Below are 27919 nucleotides of genomic sequence, written 5' to 3'. Positions count from 1 at the left end.
CTTTAGTACTAATAAAAATGGACTCTATTCTAGTAATAAGATGCCAAATTTTTGGCCTCCAGGCTAATCATCCTTAATTGTTTCACTTCAAGTGACACTGTGTAGCTTTACATTTAAAACAATTGGTTCTCTTGCAATGTGGAAAATATTCAAAAAGTACATAAAAGAGTAATATTAATTATAACCATACTTAAGTTGAAGATAAGCAATTTGTTTTTTCTTGGTAAGTTCACCTTTGGATGTTTGCTCAGCAAGTACTTTCTTGAATCTAGAGATGGATCAGGTCTTTGCTCTCTGGCTTCACAAAGTGCTCTCAGACTGGGACCATCTTTCTTACTATCTCTGTAGCCTTTGTAACCTGTTAGAAATGGGATCAGTGAGTTCAAATGAAGTTCCGCAGGGAAAATGCCACAAGATCTTAACATGAATTCATTAATTGTTTTGAAATTAAAAGATTTGTGTAAAAATTTACCAAAAATTAAGCAGTTTGAAACATTAAATTACAAATGGACAAAGGAACACAATGCTTATCGGTTTTATTCTTATTATCAAATATCATTTTTCCTCTAGGTTTATTATTTCTTCTTTCCATACTGACATGGATGTGCTCTTATTGAGGAGTTTCAAATTATGCAAGTTTAAGATTGCAAGATTGTTAGCTTGTAGATACCGTCTGTCATTTTACTTGTAGTATAATTGTTAATTTTGAAAAAAAATGCTACATTTTCTTTCAATTACTTTCTGGACATTAGAGCCATTTGAAATTATATTTAAAGAGCAGTCAGTAATAATTTGGTACTATTTGTACTTCTGGTTAAAATCATTTAGGTAGATAATGAAGTGTGATGATTCTAACACAGATCAGTAGTGAGCACCACTTCCCATTTTCTTCCTGTATAAATTCAGCTCATCTATCACTCTATCCTCTGTTATGCAGCAGGGTATTTACCTCCAATCCTCTACCTCCTCAAGTACTATGTTCTTCTAATTTAGGCCTCTGCATCCTATAGTTAGTAGTAGCATATATTTATTGGTTTTCCTTATTTAAACCTTTCCTCTCCAAACTCCTAAGGACTTATATATTTGGTCACCCCTTGAATTTTCTGCCTAACCCTGGTTAATTTGTGAACTGCCTGGAAGCATTACTATTAAATGCAGTATGTAAATATTCACATCTCTCATCTTGATTAATAAATACAAAGGGTTATTTATAATTCAGCATTCACCATAACTTTATTTTCCACTTCCTTATGAGTGAAAGTGCCCCATATTAAACCAGCCTGTTAAGTTGTGATGCAAATGTGTGTCCTTTTTTGGGGTTGGTGGGTTAGAGTCCAGTGTAGTATGAATAGATGGGATTATTATTTATACTTAATTAAAGCCCTGGAATTTGTGAATTTCCTGGCTGTTCCACTGGGATGCAAGTAATTTTAGTGGGAAGACTGAAAATATAACCATACCCTAAGAAAAGAGCAGATATCCAGTTGTGCATCATGTTTGTCACTTCCAACTAAGAGTTTTCACTCCCTACACATAAAGGTGAAGTCAATATCTTAATGATTGAAAAGGTGAAGAATATCAGCCTCCTATCCATTCCTGAAATTAAGCTCCACTTACTCAAGAATATGGCACCATTGTCACATTCTTAAGGAACAGTGTATACTCTCTGGATCACTGCATTGAACAAGGAAACCCAATTTCCCTGTAAATTAATATTAATGGATACAGTTTGTGATGAGAAATTAATTGGGATTTCTTTAAGGAAAATGACAGAGGTTAAATGAGAAGAATGCAAAAATGTTCTTTAACGTGACAGAAGATTTTTATGAAACTACTTTCTTAGAGTTAGTATTATCTGATAAGAAAATAAAGATTCCCACCAAGTAGCACTTCTGTTAAGAGAAAACTTTAGAATTGTAAAGTGCTAGCTTCATGACAAAGAGTGATTGACATTTCAGAGTGGCTGATGGTAATTATGCTGTGGTGGTCATATAATTAAGAGCTCCGCCACAGAGATCATATGATTAGTGAACCCTAATGTTCAAAAGCATACTTTTCTTTAGCATGGCAAATTCAAATGAATTCTGACCCTTAAGGCTGCTTAGATAAAAGGGTAAAGTCCAGCATACAGATGGATGACTCTAAATTGTAGTGGACTTCATATGTTTTCTCAAGCCAAGAGCTGACAGTAAGCATGCAGCAGTATTCTTAAAAGCCATGCTAAATGATCACAATGATTCCAGATAACATTAACAGAAATTAAATACATTTCTCAAAGCTGTACCTCTGAAGTAATTATTAATGTATTTGAAAAAGAATTGAGGGATTTGAAAAAGTAGTGAGGGGGAGGTTTTGAATCAAACTGAAATACACATCACATATGCCACAAATTATAATTTGGGTCTGTTATGTTGCTAAAGCAAAACTTTTAACTTGGAGCAAGTAAAATTTATATGATGTCTGAATGAACGCCATTCCTGCTGTCTTGCCAAATGGTCAAATTTCAACATTCTTACAACCAATCTTCTCATCTTCTTATGTTCCATCACTGACTCTAAAATCTCCCTCAATAACATTAAATCCATTTCAGGAGAACAACAATGGTCTAATCTCCATTAGAACCTGAAAAAATACCTCATGTTTACCACTTCTACCATTCTTCATGCAAGAGCTCCATTTCATTCTGTCAGTTTCTCATACAACATAGATAATCCCCAAGGCCTGATAGGATCTATCCCAGGTTTTTGAGAGAGACAAGAGAGGAGATTGCTGGATTTTAAGTCAGAGATATTTGTATCCTCTTTAGCCACAGATGAGGTCCCAGCATGGCATTGACCAGTGGAAGTCATATCTTACAAATCTGACTGAGTTATTTTGAGGAGTTGACGAACATGATTGATAAGGGTAGGGTAGTTTATGCACGCTTTAAAAGGGAGAAGAAAACTACAGCTATGAGGATCTCTGCAGTGCCTGGTAACTCTGTGATCTCTGTCTCAGACACCAATGTCAGATCATCTTCAAGAGGGTGAACCTTTACAAGACAATAGGCCAAGATGGGGTACCTGGAAGGGCTCTGAAAACCTGTGCCAACCAACCGGGAGGTGTGTTCAAAGACATTATCAATCACTCTTTGCTACAGTCAGAAGTTCCTACCTGCTTCAAAAGGCAAATATCATACTGCTGCCCAAGAAGAAAAGGGTGAGCTGGCATAATGACTTCCATCCAGTAGCACTCAAATCTATGGTGATGACGTGCTTTGAGAGGTTGGTTATGGCTAGAATTAATTCCTGTCTCAGCAAGGATCTGAACTTACTGCAATTTGCCTATCACCACAAAAGATCTACAGCAGATGTGATTCCATTGGCTCTTCATGCAGCCTTAGATCACCTGGATAATACTAATACTTATGTTAGGCTGCTGTTTAATGATTATAGCTTGGTGCTTAATACAATCATTTCTATAGGCCTGATCAAAAAGTTCCATAATCTGGGTCTCTGTACCTCCTTCTGCAACTAGATCCTAGACTTCCTCACTGGAAGAACACAGTCTGACCAGATAAGGAATAACATCTCCATCTCACTGATAATCAACATTGGTGCACATTAGGATGTGTGCTTAACCCATTGCTCTACTCCCTCTATACCCATGACTGTGTTGCTAGGCACAGCTCAAACACCATCTATAAATTTGCTGGGGACACAACTATTGTTGGCAGAAGTTCAGATGGTGATGAAAATCCATACAGGAGCGAGATATATAAGCTGGTTAAGTGGTGTCACAGAAATAACCTTGCACTCAATGACAATTAGACCAAATAATTGATTGTGGATTGCAGAAAGGGTAAAATGAGGGAACACACACCAGTCCTCGGAGCAATCAGAAGTAGAAAGTGAGCAATTTCAAAATCCTGCGTGTCAATATCTCTGAGGATTTATCCTGGACACAACATATTGATGCTGCCACAAAGAAGGCACTGCAGTGGCTATACTTCATTAGAAGTTTGAGGAAATTTGGTCACCAAATACACTTGCAAATTTGAAAAAATGTACCATAGAGAACATTCTAACTGGCTGCATCACTGTCTGGTATGGGAGGGTAATTACACAGGATCGAATAAACTGCAGAAAGTTGTAAACTCAGTTCCATCTCTAAACCCTACTAGCCTCCCCAACATTCAGTATACTTTCAAGGAGCAATGCCTCAAAAAGACAGCACTAATAGCCTTTGTATTTCCACCATTAATTTCCCCTCTTTGTCTTATATTTTATAACTCTATCACAATTGTTATGGTAACTCTATCTAACATCCAGTGCTCCAAATGTGTCTTCCTTTTCTCTCAAAGAATAATTACCCTCCATCATAGTTGCTAGGATCTTTGACCATATTTACTGCATTCCTGAAACTTCAGCTTTCTGCAATTACATCAAGTAGAACATAACTTCCAGATGAACAGCACTGTGCTAAAGTCTTAGGCACAAATATATATAGCTAGGGTGCCTAAGACTTTTGCACAGTACTGCATTTGTCAACGTTGAGCAGAGAGCAAGTTTGTATATCTCACAGGAGGATAGGGTGATTGGAATGCTGAGGGTGGAGCACCGTGGGAGGGGTGCGGAACAGGTGGCAGAGAAGCAGTGCCAGGACAGGGGATGGCCTGGGTTCAGACACACCCAACCTTGGGACAGCAGGCAAGATCATTTGATTCCAATCAATTTGTTTATTGATCATTAGAGAATGTCTCTCTGGTGTTTCCTGTTCCCTTCCCTCCCCCTTCCCCTTTTCCCAACCATGATTCCCCTCTCTCTGCCCCTTCCCACTCTCAGTTCACAATAGAGATCCATATCAGAATCAGGTTTATCATTACTCACATATGTCATGTTTTTTTTGCAGCAGTAGTATAGAGCAATACATAAAATTACTACACCACTGTGCAAACATCTTAGGCTCCCTAGCTATATATGTGCCTAAGACTTTTGATAGTACTGTGTATCTCTACCACATGACAGATTCTGTATCCTCCTTTGTCAGCATTGTCAGAGATAATTTACTACAAGATGATTGGGTACATTACACTATTTCCAACAAAACTCACTCCAATTTCCATGAAACTATCCCTCACAATTGTGAAATATACAACACTTGCTTTCAATATCTTCCATTCACACTATCCATGTGAAGCACTGATTTAGTTGCACTTTCAATTTACTGTCCTGTATTCACTACTCACAATGTGGTCTCTTCAACACTGGAGAGGCCAAAGCCAGATTTGGGTGATATGACAAAACACTTCCATTTAGTTTATAAGCATGATTCAAAGCTACGAGTCACCTACCACTTTAATTTTTTGTCATTCCCCTTCTGCTATCTCATTACTTAGCCGTCTCCATTGAGCCAGCAAATCTGAATGCAAGTACCTCATCTTTTAGCTAGGGCATTATAACTTTATGGACTCTCAGTTCACCACGATGTGTTGTTGTATTTTTATCTCAGATTTCTAGTATCCTACCAATTCCTTTTGGTAATCTTAGATGATTATTCTCCATTTTCTACTTAGCCATGCTTCTGGTACCTTACCCTATCACCCCTTTTGACATTCAATTTTTCCTAGTATTTCACACCCAACTTATTCTCTCACCTCTCCCCTGACCTATCTCTACACCTTAAAAACTGTTTATCCTCAACTCTATTTTGATGGAAATTCAATGTCTTGCCTTTTTTCCCTTTCTCACAAAATGTAATCAGGCTTGCTTATTGTAAAAACATTGATTCTTATTCCTGATTCCCAGCATTTATACTATTGTATTTATAACCAGGTGACTGTTGAAAATTATTTTTTATTGTTAAAGGTCACTTATGTATTAATGCTAAAATACCTGCCTGTGCCTTTAAGAAAAAATAGTGATGTCATTATGCATGTGCGAAGTAGAAAGAAGAGTTACAATGTTCTGGAACGAACGTTAAGTCCTAGGTTCTGCTTTTCCCAGGCTTGGTGAGGAAAGGTCAATAATATTTAATAATATCAATGTAAATTCATTTATAATTGTTTATAAATTTAGAATATTGGTAATTTGATACATTTTAGAACATAGAAACAAAGAAACATAGAAAACCTACAGCACCTACAGGCAACAACACACACAAAATGCTGGTAGAACACAGCAGGCTAGGCAGCATCTATAGGGAGAAGCACTGTCGATGTTTCGGGCCGAGACCCTTCGTCAGGACGAAGCTGACGAAGCTGACTAGCCTGCTGTGTTCTACTAGCATTTTGTGTGTGTTGTTGTTTGAATTTCCAGCATCTGCAGATTTCCTCGTGTTTGCTCTTTAGCACAATACAGGTCCTTTGGCACACAAAGTTGTGCCGAACATGTCGTTACTTTAGAAATTAACTAGGGTTACCCATAGAACTCTATTTTTCTGAGCTCCATGTACCTGTCCAGGAGCCTCTTAAAAGACCCTGTTGTATCCACTTCCACCATCATCACTGGCAGCCCAGTCCACGCACTCACCACTCTCTGCATAAAAAACTTACCCCTGACATCTCCTCTGTACCTGCTTCCAAGCACCTTAAAACTGTGCCCTCTCGTGCTAGCCATGTCAGCTCTTGGAAAAAGCCTCTGACTAGCCACACTATCAATGCCTCTCATCATCTTATACACCTCTATCAGGTCACCTCTCATCCTCCCTCACTCTGAGGAAAAAAGGCCAAGTTCACTCAACCTATTCTCATTAGGCATGCTACCCAATCCAGGCAACATTCTTGTAAATCTCCTCTGCACCCTGTCTATAGTTTCCACATCCTTCCTGTAGTGAGGTAACCAGAACTGAGCACAATACTCCAATTAGGGTCTGACCAGGGTCCTATATGTCTGTAACATTACCTCTCTGCTCTTAAACTCAATCCCACGGTTGATGAAAGCCAATGCACCATATGCCTTCTTAACCATTAAGTCAACTTGTGCAGCAGCTTTGAGTGTCCTATGGACTCGGACCCCAAGATCCCTTTGATCCTCCACACTACCAACAGTCTTACCATTAATACTACATCCTGCCATCATACTTGACCTACCAAAATGAACCACCTTATACTTATCTAGGTTAAACTCCCTCTGCCACTTCTAGCCAAGTTTGGCATCCAATCGATATCCTGCTGTAACCTCAGCCAACCCTCCACACTATCCACAACACCCACAACCTTTGTGTCATCAGCAAATTTATTAACCCATCCCTCCACTTCTTTATCCAGGTCATTTATAAAAATCATGGAGAAGGGGTCCCAGAACAGATCACTGAGATTGATCAATGGTGACCAATCTCCATGCAGAATATGACCCGTCTACAGCCAGTCATTCCCCTCTGTGGGCAATCCAATCTCCTTGGATCCCATGCCTCCTTACTTTCTCAATAAGCCTTGCATGGGGTACCTTATCAAATGCCTTGCTGAAATCCATATACACTGCATCTACCTTCATCAATGTCTTCAGTCACATCCTGAAAAAATTCAGTCAGGCTCATAAGCCACAACCTACCTTTGACAAAGCCATGCTGACTATTCCTAATCATATTACGTCTCTCCAAATGTTCATAAATCCTTCCTCTCAGGATCTTTTCTATCAACTTACCAACCGCTGAAGTAAGACTCACTGGTCTATAATTTCCTGGGCTATCTCTACTCCCTTGCTGGAATAAGGGAACAACATCTGCAACCCTCCAATCCTCCGGAACCTCTCCCATCCCCATTGATGATGCAAAGATCATTGCCAGAGGCTCAGCAATCACCTCCCTCCCTCCCACAGGATTTTAAAATTTGTTGTATTTTAAAAGTTTCCTGATTATCCAACTTCTTACTCACTTTTGCTACCATATATGCCTTTTCCCTGGCTTTTATGCAGCCCTTAATTTCCTTTCTCAGCCACAGTTGCCTATCCCTGCCACTTGAGAACTTCTTCCTCTGTGGGATATATCTATCCTGTGCCTTGTGAACTATTTCCAGAAACTTCAACCATCTCTGCTTTGCTGTCATCTCCACCAGTATCCTCTAAGCCATCTGGGCAAGATCATCTCTCATGCTTCTGTAGTTCCCTTTATTCCATTGTGATACTGTTACTTTGTAAACAAATATATAATTTATTTTGCATACCAAATAAACAAAAGGAATGCAATAGTTAAATGAATGAATATTTTGAAAAACAAAAATACTAAATCTTACACTACATATTGTTTGGCTCATGATGCATCAACTGTAAATCATGTAATCATGTAAATCATGTAAACTGTACTCATGGCCTTCAGTATTGTCCAGAGGAAAAATCACTATGAAGAACTGAAGTTATTGTCCCCTGCCTATCAAAGATATTATCAGTACAACTTTAATATTAAATAGCTGATCACAACACAATTTCTCCTGAAAAGATCTGGAAATGAACATAAAAAGCATGCAGTTATACAAAAGTGCTTACTATGTTTTACCCACTGAATTAGTACCTGAGGTAACAGCAGCTGGCAAATCCCATGCACTCTCCATGCTACGTATAGTGGCTTGTAAATTTGATACCTGTAATAAATATTTAAATTTAATTAAAAATAAAATTTTATTTCTTGTGAGGTTTGAAGGTTGACAGTTCCTTCAAACTTATTGACAATATATTCATAGGCCACCATTGATAATGCTTTATTGATAAAAAGAATTTTAAAACAATTATAACCAAAGTAGTGATCTTAAGCATCTCCCATGCTGAGAACAGAAATACAAAAAATAAGATGTTGGAGGACCTCAGGAGGTTCTGCAAAGAGAAATGGACAGTTGATGATTCCGGTTGTGACCCTTCATCTGTAAGAATACAAATTCATACTTCAGATTGAATCTGAAAGATTCAGTTTTTATGATCTTCAATCATAATACTCAATATGCTTAGACAGATATCAGACATTAATAATCATGTCATTACACAGATGTGTTACTTATCTAGACTACCTGCTATTTATAGACTATCAACTATCAATGTGATCAAAATGAGATTTACACACACTAAACTCCATCTACCACATCTCTGGCAGTGGTGCTGGCTGCTCCCTTTAATAGTCTACACAGATTAAGCTTCTTGAACCTATCAATGCAATTAATTGCATCACCAAATATATCGTTATCTTAAATTATACAACCCACTATTTCTTCATCCAAGTCATTGATACCCACAGTATTGAATCTTGAGGACAAGTCGTAATCCTCCTTTTGGCAGATCGTGTCTAACAAGGCTGATAGAGTTCTTTGAGGAGGTGACCAGGCATGTAGATGAGGGTAGTGCAGTGGATGCAATCTACATGGATTTTAGTAAGGCATTTGACAAGGAACCACACGGTAGGCTTATTCAGAAAGTCAGAAGGTATGAGATCCAGGGAAGTTTGGCCAGGTGGATTCAGAATTGGCTTGCCTGCAGAAAGCAGAGGGTCGTGGTGGAGGGAGTACATTTGGATTGGAGGGTTATGACTAGTGGTGTCCCACAAGGATCTGCTCTAGAACCTCTGCTTTTCATGATTTTTATTAATGACCTGGATGTGGGGGTAGAAGGGTGGGTTGGCAAGTTTGCAGATGATGCAAAGGTTGGTGGTGTTGTGGATAGTATTGAGGATTGTTGAAGATTGCAGAGAGACATTGATAGGATGCAGAAGTGGGCTGAGAAGTGGCAGATGGAGTTCAACACAGAGAAGTGTGAGGCGGTACACTTTGGAAGGACAAACTCCAAGGCAGAGTACAAAGTAAATGGCAGGATACTTGGGAGTGTGGAGGAGAAGAGGGAACTGGAGATACATGTCCACAGATCCCTGAAAGTTGCCTCACAGGTAGATAGGGTAGTTAAGAAAGCTTATGGAGTGTTAGCTTTCACATGTTGAGGGATAGAGTTTAAGAGTCGCGGGGTAATGATGCAGCTCTATAAAACTCTAGTTAGGCCACACTTGGAGTACTGTGTCCAGTTCTGGTCGCCTCACTATAGGAAAGAGTGGAAGCATTGGAAAGGGTACAGAGAAGATTTACCAAGACGCTGCCTGATTTAGAGAATATGCATTATGATCAGAGATTAAGGGAGCTAGGGTTTTACTCTTTGTAGAGAAGGAGGATGAGAGGAGGCATGATAGAGGTATACAAGATATTAAGAGGAATAGATAGAGTGGACAGCCAGCGCCTCTTCCCCAGGGCACCACTGCTCAATGCAAGAGGACATGGCTTTAAGGTAACCATATAACCATATAACAATTACAGCACGGAAACAGGCCATCTCAGCCCTTCTAGTCCGTACCGAATGCTTACTCTCACCTAATCCCACTGACCCGCACTCAGCCCATAACCCTCCATTCCTTTCCTGTCCATATACCTATCCAATTTTGCTTTAAATGACAATACCGAACCTGCCTCTACCACTTCTACTGGAAGCACATTCCACACAGCTACCACTCTCTGAGTAAAGAAATTCCCCCTCATGTTACCCTTAAACTTTTGCCCCCTAAGTCTCAACTCATGTCCTCTTATTTGTATCTTCCCTACTCTCAATGGAAAAAGCCTTTCCACGTCAACTCTATCTATCCCCGTCATAATTTTAAATACCTCTATCAAATCCCCCATCAACCTTCTATGCTCCAAAGAATAAAGACCTAACTTGTTCAATCTTTCCCTGTAACTTAGGTGCTGAAATCCAGGTAACATTCTAGTAAATCTTCTCTGTACTCTCTCTATTTTGTTGACATCTTTCCTATAATTCGGTGACCAAAACTGTACACAATACTCCAAGTTCTGCCTTACCAATGCCTTGTACAATTTTAACATTACATCCCAACTCCTATACTCAATGCTCTGATTTATAAAGGCCGACATACCAAAAGCTTTCTTCACCACCCTATCCACATGAGATTCCACCTTCAGGGAACTATGCACCATTATTCTTAAGGGGTGGAAAGTTCAAGGGGGATTTTACAGGAAGGTTTTTTACTCAGAGAGTGGTTGGTGCGTGGAATGCAATGCCTGAGTCAGTGGTGGAGGCAGGTACACTAGTGAAATTAAGAGACTACTAGACAGGTATATGGAGGAATTTAAGGTGGAGGGTTATATGGGAGGCAGGGCTTAAGGGTCGGCACAACATTGTGGGCCAAAGGGTCTGTACTGTGCTGTATTGTTCTATGTTCTATGAATTAATTTCTATTATCTCCAATTTTGATCTCCTTTGAGTGATACAATGGTGCAGCAGCTACTGCTGTTGCCTCACATCTCAAAAGACCTGGTTTCCAATCCTGATCTCATACACTGTCTGTTTACAGTTTGTGCACTTTCTCTTTGCAAATGCATATGGTTCCTCCAGGCAATTCAGTTTTCTCCCTCATCTAAAAGATGTGGTGGCCAGTAAATTAACAACTGACAAAATGTGTTGCAGGACAAATGGGGTGGGGGAGAGTTAATGGGCATCTGACAACAGATTTTTGGAAACTAAGAGGAATGGTCTGATGGGAATGCTCTGCTAGAATTTAGCATGCACTGAATAATTGAATGGGCACCTTCTGTCCTGTGATACTATGTTGCTTATGTTCAGCCAAATGCTATAAAATTTCATAGAGTCTGGAGTTAATGATGACAAAAGCTCAGGCTTCTCTTTTCCCAGTATACCCTGCCACATTGGCACTCTAAGGTATACCTTATTAAAGAGACAGGATATAATCAGACTTGCCCCAACACCAGTCCTAATTACATTAGGTTACTTAATTTATGCCCAAGTCATTCTTTGCATTTAAGACCAGAAACCCACACAACACATGTCTTCTAAATATATTATGTCACTGGAACTTATTTTCTAAATTGAACTAATATGAAATTTGATATCAATGTTTCAGTATGCTTCATGTATGTAGATTCTAATATGATTGCAACAATAAAATGATTTTCTTTAAATTTTCATTGGGGTATTTTGTGAGAATGTTACAAGAATAGTAAACTTTTAAATCATGTACATACATTAGAGCTTAACCTCTATCATTTACATTTTCAGGCCAGGTCCTTTGAAGAAATTACCTGCACAAGAGCCCTGTCTTTTTCCAAGCTTGTCAGCATTTTGTTTTTCAATGCAGTGTTATATTTCTCTGTAATCTTCCTTAGGGTAGGTTCAAATGTAGCATAGTGCTTCTTAAGCCTAAAAGATCACAAGCAAATCAAGATCACAAAATGCCTTTAAGCTCCCCTGAAAGTTCCACAAGAAAACTTCCAAAAATGCCCAGAGGAGTCCAATGATCAAATTTCCACATGCCTGATGAACTCTGAGAAAGCAACAAAGGCCAAATGTTAGGGATATTTCAAGACAGTTCATCACTATGGAACAATGGCCAAGATTTTCCTGAGAAATGTCAACAGAATTAATGGAAGTGTCATAGTTTCTTATGCATGATATCAGTTAGCTTGGGATTTTATTGCAACATGCAGGCTACATTCACTTTGACAGCACTCTGTTGCTGTGCTCTAATGGAGTCTGGTAAATGTAAAGTTCTTGTAATTCCTCAAAACTTTCAGTTGGGAACCTGACCATAGGACATGTATTGAATTGATCTAATGAAGGAAACCTGGTCCCATTGAGAACAATGGAGAGGAATTGCTCTGTGGGACCAAGATATACATGATATTAAAGTATTTGAATTAATGGCAGTTAAATTTTATTAAGTGCTTCAGGTTTTTTTTATTTCACTAAAAATGTTTGATTAATTGTTCATACTTTGAATATCTTTGAACATTGCTAACTATTAAAAACATTGTGTTTTCACAGCTGGCTTAACTAGAGATCATGGTTTCACCCATTCACAGAGTTATTTTCCAGTTTTTTGTGTATGATGCTTGGATTGCTTGGTGAAAAGTCTTGTACAGTGCAAATTTAGCTGATAAGATCGGAGATGGTTTTTGTCACTACTTGGAGAGGTGGCAAAGGCAAATACTGAATTACTACTCTCTAAAGGCAGCACATTCTGAGCCAAGGCATAGCAGTTACTTGCAATAAAATTAGCAAGATCAGATACTGAAATCACATACTATAACTTATCAAGGATACATGAATATTTTGATAATCACATGAATGTCCATCTTACATACACTGCTACAAATCGAAGGCATAGCCAAGGATACTCCACAGGGCCCCAGCTATGCTTGCCTTTTTATCCTTCCAAATTTACTCTGGCAATCCTCCCAAACTCTTTCTCTGCTGTGTCAAATACAGCACTGGTCTTGCCTCCTGCACTTGTGTGGAACTTGTCCATCTTACCTCCTTCACAATGAGCTTTCATTCCATCCTCAATGTCACTTGGACCATTTGACATCTCTCCCCCTCTCCTGGACCTCAGTCTCCAGTGCAAGAGACAACTATTCACTGACATTTACTCCAAATCCACTGACTCCCACAGCTATCTTAACTAAAATTCCTCCTACCTGTTGCCTTGCAAGGATATCATTTCTTTCTCTCAGTTTCTCAGTCTTTGCCATAACTGTTCTCAAAATGGAGCTTTCCATTCTGGGACATTTCAGGAAATGTGTTTTCACCTCTGCTATAGTCAATATGCACATTTAATCTGTTTCCCAAATTTCTCCTCTTACTCGTTCCTGCTTCCCAGATAGAACTGAGACAGAGTTCCCTTAATCATCACCCTTTACCTTCTAGCATCTGCATGCAGCACATCATCTTCAGTTATTTCCACTAGCAGTCATATCTTACTTCTTCCTCTTCCCATTCATTTCTGCAAGGACTATTCTGTCCAGGATTCCTAGTTTGCTCATCCCTACCTACTATTCCTCCCTGTCCTTTATTTTAACCTGCAACTGTAAGAGATGCTATTCTTGTCCTATATGTCCTCCCTCATCACAATCCAAAGAACTAACAGCCTACTCAGGCCAGACAAAGGTTTACATGCATCAGCTCCAACATTGTCTCTTGCATTTGCTGCTTTTGCTTCAAGAGCAAACATAGATTTGATGATCATTTTGCAGGACACTGGCACTCTGTATGCATGAATTCCGGGTTGGAAACCATCTCACCTTCCCTTACTATTCTCTCACTGAATTGTCCTCTGCCCTTCTACTGCCAGGGTGAGGACAAATGCAAATTAGAAGAACAGCTCATATCCACCTCAGTAGTCTGCAACCCAACAATATTGTAAAAGGGGAGATAATGAGGTTGGCAAAGTGTCCCATACAGAATGCACAAATCACTACCCAAAGAATCTGAGATATATAATAACATCCTCTTTTATGTGTAAAGTAAATATATTAGCACAGCCTTTTTCCCCAACTTGCATTTCTTGCCACATGTTCCGATGTCAGAGCTTCAACATTGCAGAAAGCTGAGATACGTCCTTTTTTTTAACAATGCAAGCCCACGTAAAGTGGGGGTCATGTGTATTCACTATATTTTTGCTCAGAATATATTACATCAAAATCTTTATTTAAATTGTACATCAGTGGTCTTAAATTTTATGATGCAGGCTCCTTAAATATTATTACAGTTGGCCCTCCTTATCTGCAGGGGATTGGTTCTGGGATTCCCCCCCCCCCCCCCCACGGATACCAAAAAACGCTGATGCTCAAGTCCCCTTATTTAACCTGTCTCAGTGCAGGTGGACTTTAGGGACCTGGGGGAGCTCCGGACCCACCCGCAGCTGCTACTGAATCCACAGTGTTTCTGTTCCGTTGACAGAAAACAATCACAATTGAAAAAAAATTGGAAATAATGAAGTGATCGGAAAGAGGTGAAATGCCATCGGTCATTGGAAAAGCGTTAGGCTACACCCGGTTAATGACCGGAACAACTTTAAAGGATAAAGTGAGAATAATGGAGCATGTGAAAGGCCCTGCCCCAATGAAAGCTACAATTATTACAAAGCAATGCAGCAGTTTAATTGTTGAAATACATATGTTTCTTAAGTGTTTTATATGCATAGAAAGGTAAAATATATACTATATACTAAGACAAATATTTGACTAACTGACGTTAAATAATACCAGATGTACCTGTTCCGACTTACGTACAAATCCAACTTAAAGACTGCCTGTACTCTAAATCATCTCTAGATTACTTATAGTACCTATTACAATGTAAATGCTATGTAAATAGTTGTTATGCTGTGTAGTTTAAGGAATAACGAAAGAAAAAAAAGTCTGCACATGCTCAAACAACGAGTGCCGGAGAGAAACTTCCGGGTTTTCCTGATCCGCAGTTGGTTGAATCCACGCATGCAGAACCCGTGGATGAGGAGGGCCGGCTGCAATGTATTTCCTTTGAAAAACAGTTAAAAAAGAGGGGGAAAATTATCCAGGCTTCAGGGAGGTAGGGGGTCATGTAAAAAAATAGGGAGGGAGCAATAGTGATGCAAGGATGATTCCTAAACAGAAAAATATAGCAACATTTGGCAAAAGAATAATATTGTTAACATTCTGGTTTAAAATGGTACTGGTGAAGCCCAGTGACTACTTACTGGTGGCAAATGAAAAAAAGAATACAACTGAATTCTTTATTAATAGCAGTTTTTCTTGTAAAATTTATGGTAAACAATCACAGCAAGATTGTGGCAAGCAAAGGCGAGGCCGAGTCAAGGGTTGAAGCATGCAGGTACGAGACACAGTTGAGGTGAGGTCGAGGCCTATTCAAGGCAAAGTCGGGGTGAGCAGAGCGAAGTGAAGTTGGAGCAGAGGAGAGAAAGATTCAAGGCCATTCAGGTTATGAGGCTTAATCGATCTAAGCACCAGGCTAAGTTGGAGAGTTCAGGTACAGGCTGAAATGTGGCAGCGGTATCCAGACGAAGAGCATATTAGTGCAAGGAACAAACTGATACTTGGATGATTTAAACACCGGGCCAGATGGATTGAAAAGGCAGGGGCAGGGACAGGGGTCGGCTGGTGCTGTTTGCTGTTCTGCGGTAATTACTTGGCTCTGCGCTGTACTGAGGCAGAGACTGTGGCCTGCTTTGGCTGCTCTGGACCATGTCTGAGTGCTCGCTTGCTTCTGAATACTATTTGCTTACTTTTATTGTTTGCAAAAATATTTTGTTCCTTTCTCTCTGCACATTGAGGTTTGACAGCCTTTTTACAGGTTCTTTTGGGTTTCTTTGTTTTGTGGCTGCCCATAAGCAGATGAATCTCAAGGTTGTATAATGTATACATACTCTGTTAATAATGTGCTTTGAACTTTAAATTTTGTTTGAAGGTTTTTTTTGTCTCTCAGGAGACCCCAACAGCAAGAGCAAGGAAGTGTAGAAGGAGCTACCATGAAAAAACTTACATTAAACTTTCACTAATGTAAAGCACATAAAGATATTAATTCAGCATTAAAGATAGCAAATTCTGTCAGTTTGTTCCTCTCAAATGGTTTGTACTCTTCTAACAGAATTAAAAGTCTACTTTCTCTTTTTTCCCCCAAAAGTATCTATTTAATATTTTTGTTACCAGTTATAATTATAATATGGTTCTGAATTCTGAAAACTACATTAGATCTCATACTAGGCAATTTTCTTTACCTTTTAATATCATTAATGAGTCTGTTTTTCTCCTGTGCTACACGTTTATGATGCATCCTATGAAAATCGCGTTCTTTCCTTAGCTTTACTAATGTTTCACTGGCAGTGCTGTAAATAAAAGAGGCATGGTTTCATTATTGGTTAAAACACATGTTTATTTTATATACAAATTCCTACCTTAAGTAACTTATGTATATTCAAATGCTATTAAATTATTTACTACATACTTGGTTGCTTTCCTGCAGTTCTCCAGATCCTTCTTTACATTTCTTAGCTCACTCTCTAGCAGCTGGTTGTGAGTGTAGACATCAGGAACAAATCCAAAATCCTGCCATTTCAATGAGCCTCTTTGCACCATTTCATACCTAACATGACAGGATATATATAAAATGCATGGTTTGGAACAGAAATTTCACTGCTTTACATTTCATAAATAATTATTAACTTGTGGAAAAAGTTACTTTTTGGCATCACCTTGAGGTAAATCAAAAGAACAGTAGGTTGAGAACAATTAAGAATGAGAGCAGGGATATGAAAGAACAATCTGAAGTGTGTTTAAATAAATAGAATCAATTTATCTATAAAATGTTAAAAATAGGTGGTGGGGTAAATGTAAACTTGTTTAAAATCAAACAGTAAATGAATGTTACCTCCCAAGATTGTATGTACGAGGAGTATGCAGTAAGTTAAAGCAGTACATGAGGAATGTAGTATTTGATTCACTTCCAAAACATTTGTTAAAGAACTCAAAGCTAATGCAATTTTAGATTTAGTTCTAATCAATGAGAAGGGAATGCTAAGCAAAGCTTTATTATGGGATTTAGGAATGTAGTGAACACTTTGGACTTCCAGGCTAGAAAACAAAAAAGAATGCAATAAAATGACTACATTTAAAATGTTAAATTTCTACATGGTAGTATCAAAATATAAATATTATTAGAACAAAGTGTGATAGGCAAACATCTAAAGATGCAAACACTTAAATATTGCCAAGGACAGACAAATTTGATGTGATTAGATAGTTGTAAAACATATGTTTTTAACATTTAGTAGAAATGCAGAATAGAAAATGCTTACAGATAGGGAAAGCAATGTCAAGAAATTGATAAAAGTTGCAAATCAGAATAAGTAAAACACAACTTCAATTACAGTTAAATCTATGGAGGAGTCTCTTGAAGCTCAGTGAATGGTCCTTATTACAACTTTTTGAGTCCAGATCATTCCAAATTAATGCATGGAGAAGCATGTATGGCCCTTTACAGTCTAGAATGAAGGAAGGGAAATTGCAGAGTTTGGAACAGTGCAGATAAGCAAGACGAATTAAATAAATCCTTCATAGTGCTGATAGACAAGATGGTCTAAATATTAACTCCTGCGCACTAAGATGCATATTCTCTATTGAAGTAGATCTGTTTCTACTACCCTATGATTCAGTACATTTCTGATTTCCATTATATCTTAAAAATGAACATTTCACCTCTTTTTTTTGCTAATTATCACAGATGTGGTTTCTCACTTCACACTCTTCCGTCAGAACCCCCTCACTTATTCTATCACGCCCCTAATAATTCAAATATCTTAATAAAAGATTATCTTGCCTCTCCATGGAACAGGAATCCTTCACTCTTGGTCCCTTTCAGTGAATCTCATTCATTGGAGACCAAATTCAAATCTCAATGTTCATCTATCATTCAATTAATTCTTAGCAGATCTGGATCTTAACTCCACTTATCATAATTCAATATCCCTAACAACCTTAAAAATACAAATACTGTACATCAGTCTCAGTTTGATATTCTCCATTGATTCCCTCCAAGTTCAGCTGCAGGTTTTGGAAGAAAGTACTCCAAATTTTCTGAAAAACACATTCCTGACATCCTCCTTGAATGGCCTAGCTCTAGTTTCAATTTAATGCTGAGATTTAAACTGTATTCTAATCAGTGATTTATACAAGTTAAACCTAACTTCCTTACTTTTGCTACTTTATGGCCCTATTTATAAAGTTATTTAACAGCTTTAATGAATATTCCTTCCGCCATCTAAGATTTGTTGATGTGAACCCCAGGTCTCTCTAAATATGCATCTTTTTTAGAATTGTTCATTTCCTATATATGCATGCTTCCTTTCAAGCTTCCTATCATTTTACATCATTGTGCACTATTCTGTATTGAATTTCACTAGTCATCAATCTGATATGCTATCAGTCAACCTACAGTCTGCTGAACATCACTTTTGCTGATGAACCTATTCTGTGTTATTAATACTGTAAATCCATTTACAGAATACCAACTACATTTCCCAAATCACCTCTTCCCTCTAACCTCAAACAACATGATCATATTTGTCAAACACCAATAGACTTCAGGTCTGTACTGGTTGCCTTTGATTACCTTATGTTTACCCAAATGACAATGATTTTGCATCATACTGTAGTCACCGTAAATCTACCCACAACTGAAGCTGTGATGACATGTTTCTTGATTTATTCATAATATTTTTAGACAGGAGCATGACATTTGCGAATACTCTAGTCACCTGCCATCTGACTCTTAGAGTCATTAAGTTGTACAGCACAGAAAATGGCCCTTCAGCTCACTACATCTGTGTTGACCTTTTTACCCATCTACACTAATTCCATTTGCCCTCTCCAGATCAGTAATTATTTAAGTATCTGTTTAAATGTCTCTTAAATATAGTGATTGCATCTGATTTCACCACCTCTTCTGGGAGTAGGAATAACAACTACACTCACTGTAATAAAACTTTCCCCTCAATTCTATTTTAAAACTGCTCTCTCGCTGTAAATCTTTGCCCTCTTGATATTACTTCCCTGGATAAAGATTCTGGTTATCCATCCCACTCTGAATTTTATACCACTTTATCAAGTCATTCTGTGACACTCCCCCCCCCCCCCCCCACCCCGCACCTTCACTCCCAGTAAAACAAAATCAGACTAAATAATTTCTCCCCGTAACTTAAATTCTCAAATCAGGCAACATTCTAGTGAATCCCTTCTGTACTCGATTCAGTCACTCATATCCTTCCTATAGTAGAGTGTAACATACATTTTGGAAAGATTCAATGTAATGAACAATGAAGTCAATCATGATGTATGTATTTCTCACAACCCGATCTACCTACTTAGCCACTTTCAGGAAACAACAGACATGAACTTCAAGGTCTTTCTGTTCATCAACACTCAAAATTCAAAAGTTCAAAGTTCAAAAATAAATTTATTATCAGAGTACCTACGTCACCATTACAACCCTGAGTTTCATTTTCTTGTAGGCATTCTCAAGAAATCTATATACTAATAACTACAACAGAATCAATGAAAGACTGCCTAACTGGGGCGTTTAGCCAGAGTGCAGAAGACAACAATCTATACAAATACAAAAGGAAAGAAATAATAACAATAAATAATTAAACAATAAATATCATGAACATGAGATGAAGAGTTCTTGAAATTGAGTCCATAGGTTGCGGGAACAGTTCAGTGATGGGGCGAGTGAAGTTATTCCCTTTGGTTCAGGAGCCTCATGGTTGAGGGGTAATAACTGTCCCTGAACCTGGTGGTGTGAGACCTGAGGCTCCTGTATCTTCTTTCTCATGGCAACAGCAAGAACGGAGCACGTCCTGGGTGCTGGGGTCCCTGATGTTGGATGCTACTTTCCTTTGACAGTTTTATGTAGATGTGCCCAATTGTGGGGAGGGCTTTATCCATGATGAACTGGGCTGTAGCCACTACTTTTTGTGGGAATTTCCAGTAAGGGGCATTGGTGTTTCCATACCCGGCTGTGATGCAGCCAGTCAATATACTCTCTACCAATACAGAAGTTGTCAAAGTTTCAGATGTCATGCCAAATCTCCACAAACATATAAGGAATTAGAGGCACTGCAGTGTTTTCTTTATAATTGCACTTACATGCTAGGCCCAGGATAGGTCCGTCAAAATAATAACACCAAGAAATTTAAAGTTGCATACCCTCTCCACCTTTAATCCTCTGATAAGGATTAGCTCATGGGCCTCTGGTTTCCTTCTCCTGAAGTCAATAATTAGATCCTTGGTCTTGCTGACATTGAGTAGAAGGTTGTTGTTATGACAACACTCAGCCAGGTTTTCAATCTCCTTCCTATATGCTGATTCATCTCCACCTTTGATTTGACCTACAACAGTGGTGATGTCAGCAAACTTAAATATGGCCTTGGAGCTCTGCTTAGCCACATAGTCATAAGTGTAAAGCGAGTAGAGCAAGGAGTTAAGCACACAGCCTGTGCTGATGGAGATTGTCGAGGAGATATCATTGCCTCTCCAAACAGACTGGGGTCTGGAAGTGAGGAAATCAAGGATGTAATTGCACAAGGTGGTATTGTGGCCAAAGTCTTGGAGCTTATTGATTAGTTTCAAGGGGATGATGGCATTGGATGCTGAGCTGAAGCTGATAAAGAGCATCCTGATGTATGCATCAGACTGATGAAGCGAGAGGTTAAAGATCTCCGGCCAGTGAACACTCCAGCCAGTTGATCAACACATGTGTTTAGGACTTGACCAGGTACCCTGTGTGGGCTATATACTTTTCATGGGTTCACCCTCCTGAAGGCTGCTCGCACGTCGGCCTCAGAGACTGAAATCACAGGAGAATCTGGGGCTGTCAGAGTTTGAGATGGTTCCTCCATGTTTTGATGGTCAAAGCAAGCTTGGAAGGTATTGATTTCATCTGAAAGTGAAGCCCTGCTGTCGCCTATGCTGCCCCTCAGTACCCTACCATATACAATATGTCCTATTCTTAAATAACCCCAAAATGCATCACTTCACACTTTCTCAGGATGAAATTTCATTGGCATCATTTTGTCTAACTTTTCATCTGACCTATTTCCTGCTATATTGTGAGAAAACCTACCACACCATTCATGTAACTGCCAACTTTTGTGTCAGATGAAAAATTATTAGTCATTCCACTTATATTTACATTACTATATATCACAAACAAGAGTCCCGGCACTGTTCAGATTAGGCAGCTTTTCTATTTCTTCAAGCACTATTAGACATTAATTATCTCCTCTATCAACTCTTATTTTACCTCAGGTCTATACTACCTCCTGTATCATAGCAACTTCTTAACATAGGTATGCATTTAGTGCTTCAGCCTGCTTATACCCAATAGAAAACAAAATGCTGTTTTCACAGCTGGTGACTTTATCTGTATCTTCAGCCATTTTATCACACATTTAAAACCTACAGAAATGAAATATACATTGGAGAAAATATGATTAGACTAATGCAGAAGTACATAAAATAGGTGATCCAAACAAAGGTAAATTATATAATTAGTTCAATAGATTATTTGAAAAGTTATGTATCCGTAAATAGACTGCATGGCAAAAGTGCTGCTGCACTCAAATGAGGATGATACCGTTGGGTTAAATGGGATAATGAGAAGAGGAGAACAGTTCAAGTTTAGCATTATATTTATTTTACCCCACTCTTACCATTCAGTTTGAAAACAGTCAAGTGTTTTTATCATTCCCATCTTGATCAGAAAATTTCTAAGAAAGTCATCAACTACCTCTGGCCTTTGGGAGACTTGGTGATTGGAAATCAAGTCAGATTCCTGGGCCTGTAAACAAAAATGTTGGTATTAGAAAACCCAAAGAATTTAATTATGTTCTTAAAAGGCCACTTCAACCCTAAATCAGGCATCAGGTCAAATATGTGTTAGAAAGCCTCCTGATAATTACCACTTCCACTATTACTCAACTGAAGAACTTAGTACACTTCTACTCTGCCTATCTCTCTTTTTTCTTTTTTTATTATTATAGAGATACAGTGTGGAACAGGCCCTTCTGGCCCAATGAGCTATACCGCCCAGCAACCCACCTATTTATGGAACACTAGACTAATCACAGGACAATTTACTACAACCAATTAACCTAATAATCATGTCTTTGGAATGTGGGGGGCAACTGGAGCACACAGAAAAAAACTCACATTTTTCACAGGGAGGACGTACAAACTCCTTACAGATGGTGCTGGAATTGAACTCCAAGCTCCAATGTCCCGAGCTGTAATAGCGTTGTGATAACTGCTATGCTATCATGGCATTATTATGCACATGATATGGATACTGCTCTCAATAAAATAATTTATTGTGTTCCTGAACTGTGGTGCAATTGGGGTGCACAAAGATACCAATAAACCCCAAACAATAAATCTGGAGATACACAGAGAGAATATTGCATAAAGGATGGCACAATTCCTTCCCCAGAGGATATTCCTTAGTGAGCCAGATGCATTTTTGTGACATGTAGGCACTCAATGCTTACTATTGATAGCTTCTTCTAAATACGTTTAATTATTTGCATTTAAATTTCCTAGCTGCCATGACTCAGTTTGATGTCTCTGAATCTATGGTTCTGAATTCTGTCTACTCATCCAGTAACATAACCACTGCCCTACTATCTACTATTATTTAGACAAGCTGAAGAATACGCTGCAATTGTCATAGAATGACTTGATACTATCCAACAAAACCAAATCTCCACAACCACACTTCCACCTTCTAAGAGGTTATGACCACCTGTTTCTTGCTGTTCTTTAATTGTCCTTAAAGATTGGGGTGAGTCAGTTTCTCGATCTGCATTACTGTGCAGAAGCTCCATACTGCTACTAGATTGGGAGTTCAAGGGTTTTGATGAAAAAGTGAAAGAGCAATGATACTTTGGTATATTAGAATAGTATTTGGAACAGAACCCGAAGAATGTTGCCATTAGTTAAGATTAAATCTCACCATGCTATTGGAAAGATTAAAAATATGCTTGCCCTTGCCATCATTAATCTATCTGCCGCTAATCTGTTTTAGAATGACAAAATTGATATTAAAATTCTTAGTGAAAAAGCAAAATAATTCATAATTCTAAAATTCTCTGATTCCATTCCTCTTTTTATTTTTTTCTTAGAATTCTAGCCATACAACTAACTCCATTTGCCTACATTTTCTTATACACTGTGTACTTGGTAGTCAAAATCTCCATCCCCACCTTTAAATACCTAACATTCAAGGTTCATCAGTTCTACTTATGAAGGGAGTTCTCCTCCATAATCCTGACCGCAGTTTACATAGTGGCAAACAGTATTCAAGCACTTAAGATACTGCATGATGACTTCTCCAAACAAGAAACAGTCAATCCCAATGCACTTCAAGTTATAGTTGAGACTTCAGCTAGGATGGTTTGAAGAAAACTCTGCCCAATTACCATTAGCATATAATCTGTAGCACCAAAGGTCCCAACACACTAGACCATTGTCGTATGGCAATTCTGAACTAAACATAAAACAACGAAGGGTGCTCAATAGTCATGACAGGGTTTGAAGCTATCATCTCTTATAAAGTAAAATCAAGCACCATAAGCAACAACAGAGCCTCACTTGCAGATGAACTCAATACCTTCTTTGCTCAATTTGACCATCGAAACATGGAGGAACCATCACAAACTCTGATAGCCCCAGATGCTCCTGAGATTTCAGTCTTTGAGGCTGACATGCAAGCAGCCTTCAGGACGATGAACCCATGAAAACTATACGGTCCACACAGGCTACCTGGCTAAGTACAAAACACCTGTGCTGATCAACTGGCTGGAGTGTTCACTAAGATCTTTAACCTCTCACTTTGGCAGTCTGAGGTTACCACCTGCTTTAAGTAGACTTCATTTATGCCAGTGCCTAAGAAGAATGTAGTAACCTGTCTCAATGACTATTGCCCAATAGCATTTACATCCACAGTGATTATGTGTTTTAAGAGGCCTGTAATGAAACATATCAACTCCTGGTTGAAAGACAATTTGGATCCAATCTAATTAGCCTACCAGAACAACAGGTCCACAGCAGATACCATCTCATTGGCTCTTCACTAAACCCTGGAACATTCAATGCCATTATCAACTCAAAATTAAACAATAAGCTCCAAGACCTTGGCACCAGTACCTCCATGTGCAATTGGATCCTTGATTTCCTCACTTGCAAACTCCACTCTGTTCAGGATGGCAACAAAATCTCTTTCACAATCTCCATCAGCACAGATGCATCACAAGGCTGTATGCTGAGCCTCCTGATCTGAATCGCTTTATACTTCTCACTGTATGGCTAAGCACAGCTCCAATGCCATATTCAAGTTTGCTGATGACACCACTCTCATAAGCTGAATCAAAGGTAGTGACGAATCAGGATATAGGAGGGAGATTAGAAATATGGCTGAGTGGTGCCATAACAGCAATCTCTCACTCAATGTCAGCAAGACTAAGGAGCTGATTATTGACTTCAGGAAGAGGAAACTAGAAGTCCATGAGCCCATGAGTCAGTCCTCATCAGAGGATCAGATGTGGAGAGGGTCACAAACATTAAATTCATCAGTGTTATTATTTTGGTGGATCTGCCCTAGACCCAGCACACAAGTGCAATTACAAAGAAAGCATGGTAGTACTTCTACCTCCTTAGGAGTTTGTGGAGATTCTGAATGACATCTAAAACTTAGACAAATTTCTATAGATGTGTGGTGGAAAGTACATTGACTGGCTGCATCATAGCCTGGTATGGAAACACCAATACCACTGAATGGAAGATTCTACAAAAGTGGTGGATCATGGGTTGATCACCAGTTGATCATGGGTAAAGCCTTCCCCACCACTGTGAACATCTACACAAAGCGTGATCACCAGAAAGCAGCATCCATGATCAGAGACAACCACTACCTCTCATGCTCACTGCCACTCATTCTCTCTTCTTGAAGCTACCATTGGGACAAAGGTACAGGAACCTCAGGATGCACACCATCTGGTTCAGGAACAGTTATTACCCCTCAACAATCAAGCTTTGAACCAAAGGGAACAAGTTCACTTGCCCCATCATTGAAATGTTCCCACAACCAATGTATTTACTTTCAAGGACTCTTCATCTCATGTTCTGGATATTTATTATTTATTTACTTTTTATTATTATTGTTTCTTTCTTTTTGTATTTGCACAATTTGTTGTCTTTTGCAAACTGTTTGAATGCCAAGGATGGTGCGGTCTTTCATTGATTCTATTATGGTTATTATTCTATTATGGATTTATTGAGTTTGTCTCTTTATACCACTGGAATCACTGTTATTGAATTTGCGCTGCAGACAGAAAAGATGTGCTGGCATTTGAGACGGTCCAGAGGAGGTTCACAAGGATGATTCCAGGAATGAAAGGGTTATATGAGGAACATTTGATAGCTATGGATCTGTACTCACTGAAATTCAGAAGGATGAGGGGATATCTCATTGAAACCTTTCAAATGCTGAAAGGCCTAGGCAGAGTAGATGTGGAAAGGATGTTTCCCATGGTGGGAGAGTCTAGGACAAGAGGGCACAGCCTCAGGATAGAGGCTCAGGATCCTTCTCAAAACAAAGTTGAACAGAAATTTCTTAACCCAAAGGATGGTGAATTTGTGGAATTTGTTGCCACATGCAGCTGTGGAGGCCAGGTTGTTGGGTTTATTTAAGGCTTTATGGACAGCTTTATCCCATTTGTAAAACTTTTAGTATTTCAATGAATTATACCTTCTATTATGACTCTTCTAATTCATAGAAACATAGAAAATAGGTGTAGGAGTAGGCCATTTGGCCCTTCAAGCCTGCACCGCCATTCAGTATGATCATGGCTGATCATCCAACTCAGAACCCTGTACCTGCTTTTTCTCCATACCCCCTGATCCCTTTAGCCACAAGGGCCATATCTAACTTCCTCTTAAATATAGCCAATGTACCGGCCTCAACTGTTTCCTGTGGCAGAGAATTCCACAGATTCACCACTCTCTGTGTGAAGAAGTTTTTCCTCAGCTCGGTCCTAAAAGGCTTCCACTTTATCCTTAAACTGTGACCCCTCATTCTGGACTTCCCCAACATTGGAAACAATCTTCCTGCATCTAGCCCATCCAATCCCTTTAGAATTTTATACGTTTCAATAAGATCCCCCCTCAATCTTCTAAATTCCAGTGAGTATAAGCCTAGTCGATCCAGTCTTTCTTCATATGAAAGTCCTGCCATCCCAGGAGTCAATCTGGTGAACCTTCTCTGTACTCCCTCTATGGCAAGAATGTCTTTCCTCAGATTAGGGGACCAAAACTGCACACAATATTCTAGGTGCGGTCTCACCAAGGCCTTGTACAACTGCAGTAGAACCTCCCTGCTCCTGTACTCGAATCCTTTTGCTATGAATGCCAACATACCATTTGCCTTTTTCACTGCCTGCTGTACCTGCATGCCCAGCTTCAATGACTGGTGTACAATGACACCCAGGTCTCGTTGCATCTCCCCTTTTCCTGATCAGCCACCATTCAGATAATAATCTGCTTTCCTGTTCTTGCAACCAAAGTGGATAACCTCACATTTATCCACATTAAATTGCATCTGCCCTGAATTTGCCCACTCACCTAACCTATCCAAGCCACCCTGCATCCTCTTAGCATCGTCCTCACAGCTAACACCGCCGCCCAGCTTCGTGTCATCTGCAAACTTGGAGATGCTGCATTTAATTCCCTCATCTAAATCATTAATATATATTGTAAACAACTGGGGTCCCAGCACTGAGCCTTGCGGTACCCCACTAGTAACTGCCTGCCATTCTGAAAAGGTTCCGTTTACTCCCACTCTTTGTTTCCTGTCTGCCAACCAATTCTCTATCCACATCAATACCATACCACCAATACCGTGTGCTTTAAGTTTGCACACTAATCTCCTGTGTGGGACCTTGTCAAAAGCCTTTTGAAAATCTAAATATACCACATCCACTGGCTCTCCCCTATCCACTCTACTAGTTACATCTTCAAAAAATTCTATAAGATTCGTCAGACATGATTTTCCTTTCACAAATCCATGCTGACTTTGTCCGATGATTTTACCTCTTTCCAAATGTGCTGTTATCACATCTTTGATAACCGACTCTAGCATTTTCCCCACCACCGATTTCAGACTAACCGGTCTATAATTCCCCGGTTTCTCTCTCCCTCCTTTTTTAAAAAGTGGGGTTACATTAGCCACCCTCCAATCCTCAGGAACTAATTCAGAATCTAAGGAGTTTTGAAAAATTATCAATAATGCATCCACTATTTCTTGGGCTACTTCCTTAAGCACTCTGGGATGCAGACCATCTGGCCCTGGGGATCTATCTGCCTTTAATCCCTTCAATTTACCTAACACCACTTCCCTACTAACATGTATTTCCCTCAGTTCCTCCATCTCACTAGACCCTCGGTCCCTTACTATTTCCGGAAGATTATTTATGTCCTCCTTAGTGAAGACAGAACCAAAGTAGTTATTCAATTGGTCTGCCATGTCTTTGTTCCCTATGATCAATTCAGCTGTTTCTGACTGTA

General features: G+C 39.1%; 1 protein-coding gene across 2 annotated transcripts in view; it reads right to left on the bottom strand.

Annotated features, from left to right (window-relative positions):
- spag16 (sperm associated antigen 16) overlaps positions 1-27919 on the bottom strand; it is a 773550-nt gene that overhangs the window by 709092 nt on the left and 36539 nt on the right. The window contains exons 4-9 of one of the 2 annotated variants that reach the window (XM_073046458.1): positions 22015-22142; positions 16752-16889; positions 16525-16632; positions 12053-12170; positions 8485-8554; positions 234-358 (exon numbers count right to left, since the gene is read on the bottom strand). In XM_073046458.1, coding sequence (XP_072902559.1) covers positions 234-358; positions 8485-8554; positions 12053-12170; positions 16525-16632; positions 16752-16889; positions 22015-22142 — 687 coding nt within the window. The remainder of the gene's footprint in view (positions 1-233; positions 359-8484; positions 8555-12052; positions 12171-16524; positions 16633-16751; positions 16890-22014; positions 22143-27919) is intronic. The other variant, XM_073046459.1, reaches the window with a different exon arrangement.

This window comes from Hemitrygon akajei, chromosome 5 (assembly GCF_048418815.1).
Source record: "Hemitrygon akajei chromosome 5, sHemAka1.3, whole genome shotgun sequence".
NCBI lineage: Eukaryota > Metazoa > Chordata > Chondrichthyes > Myliobatiformes > Dasyatidae > Hemitrygon > Hemitrygon akajei.
Note: the sequence above shows the minus strand (reverse complement) of the source record. Positions and strands in the feature narration are given on the sequence as shown.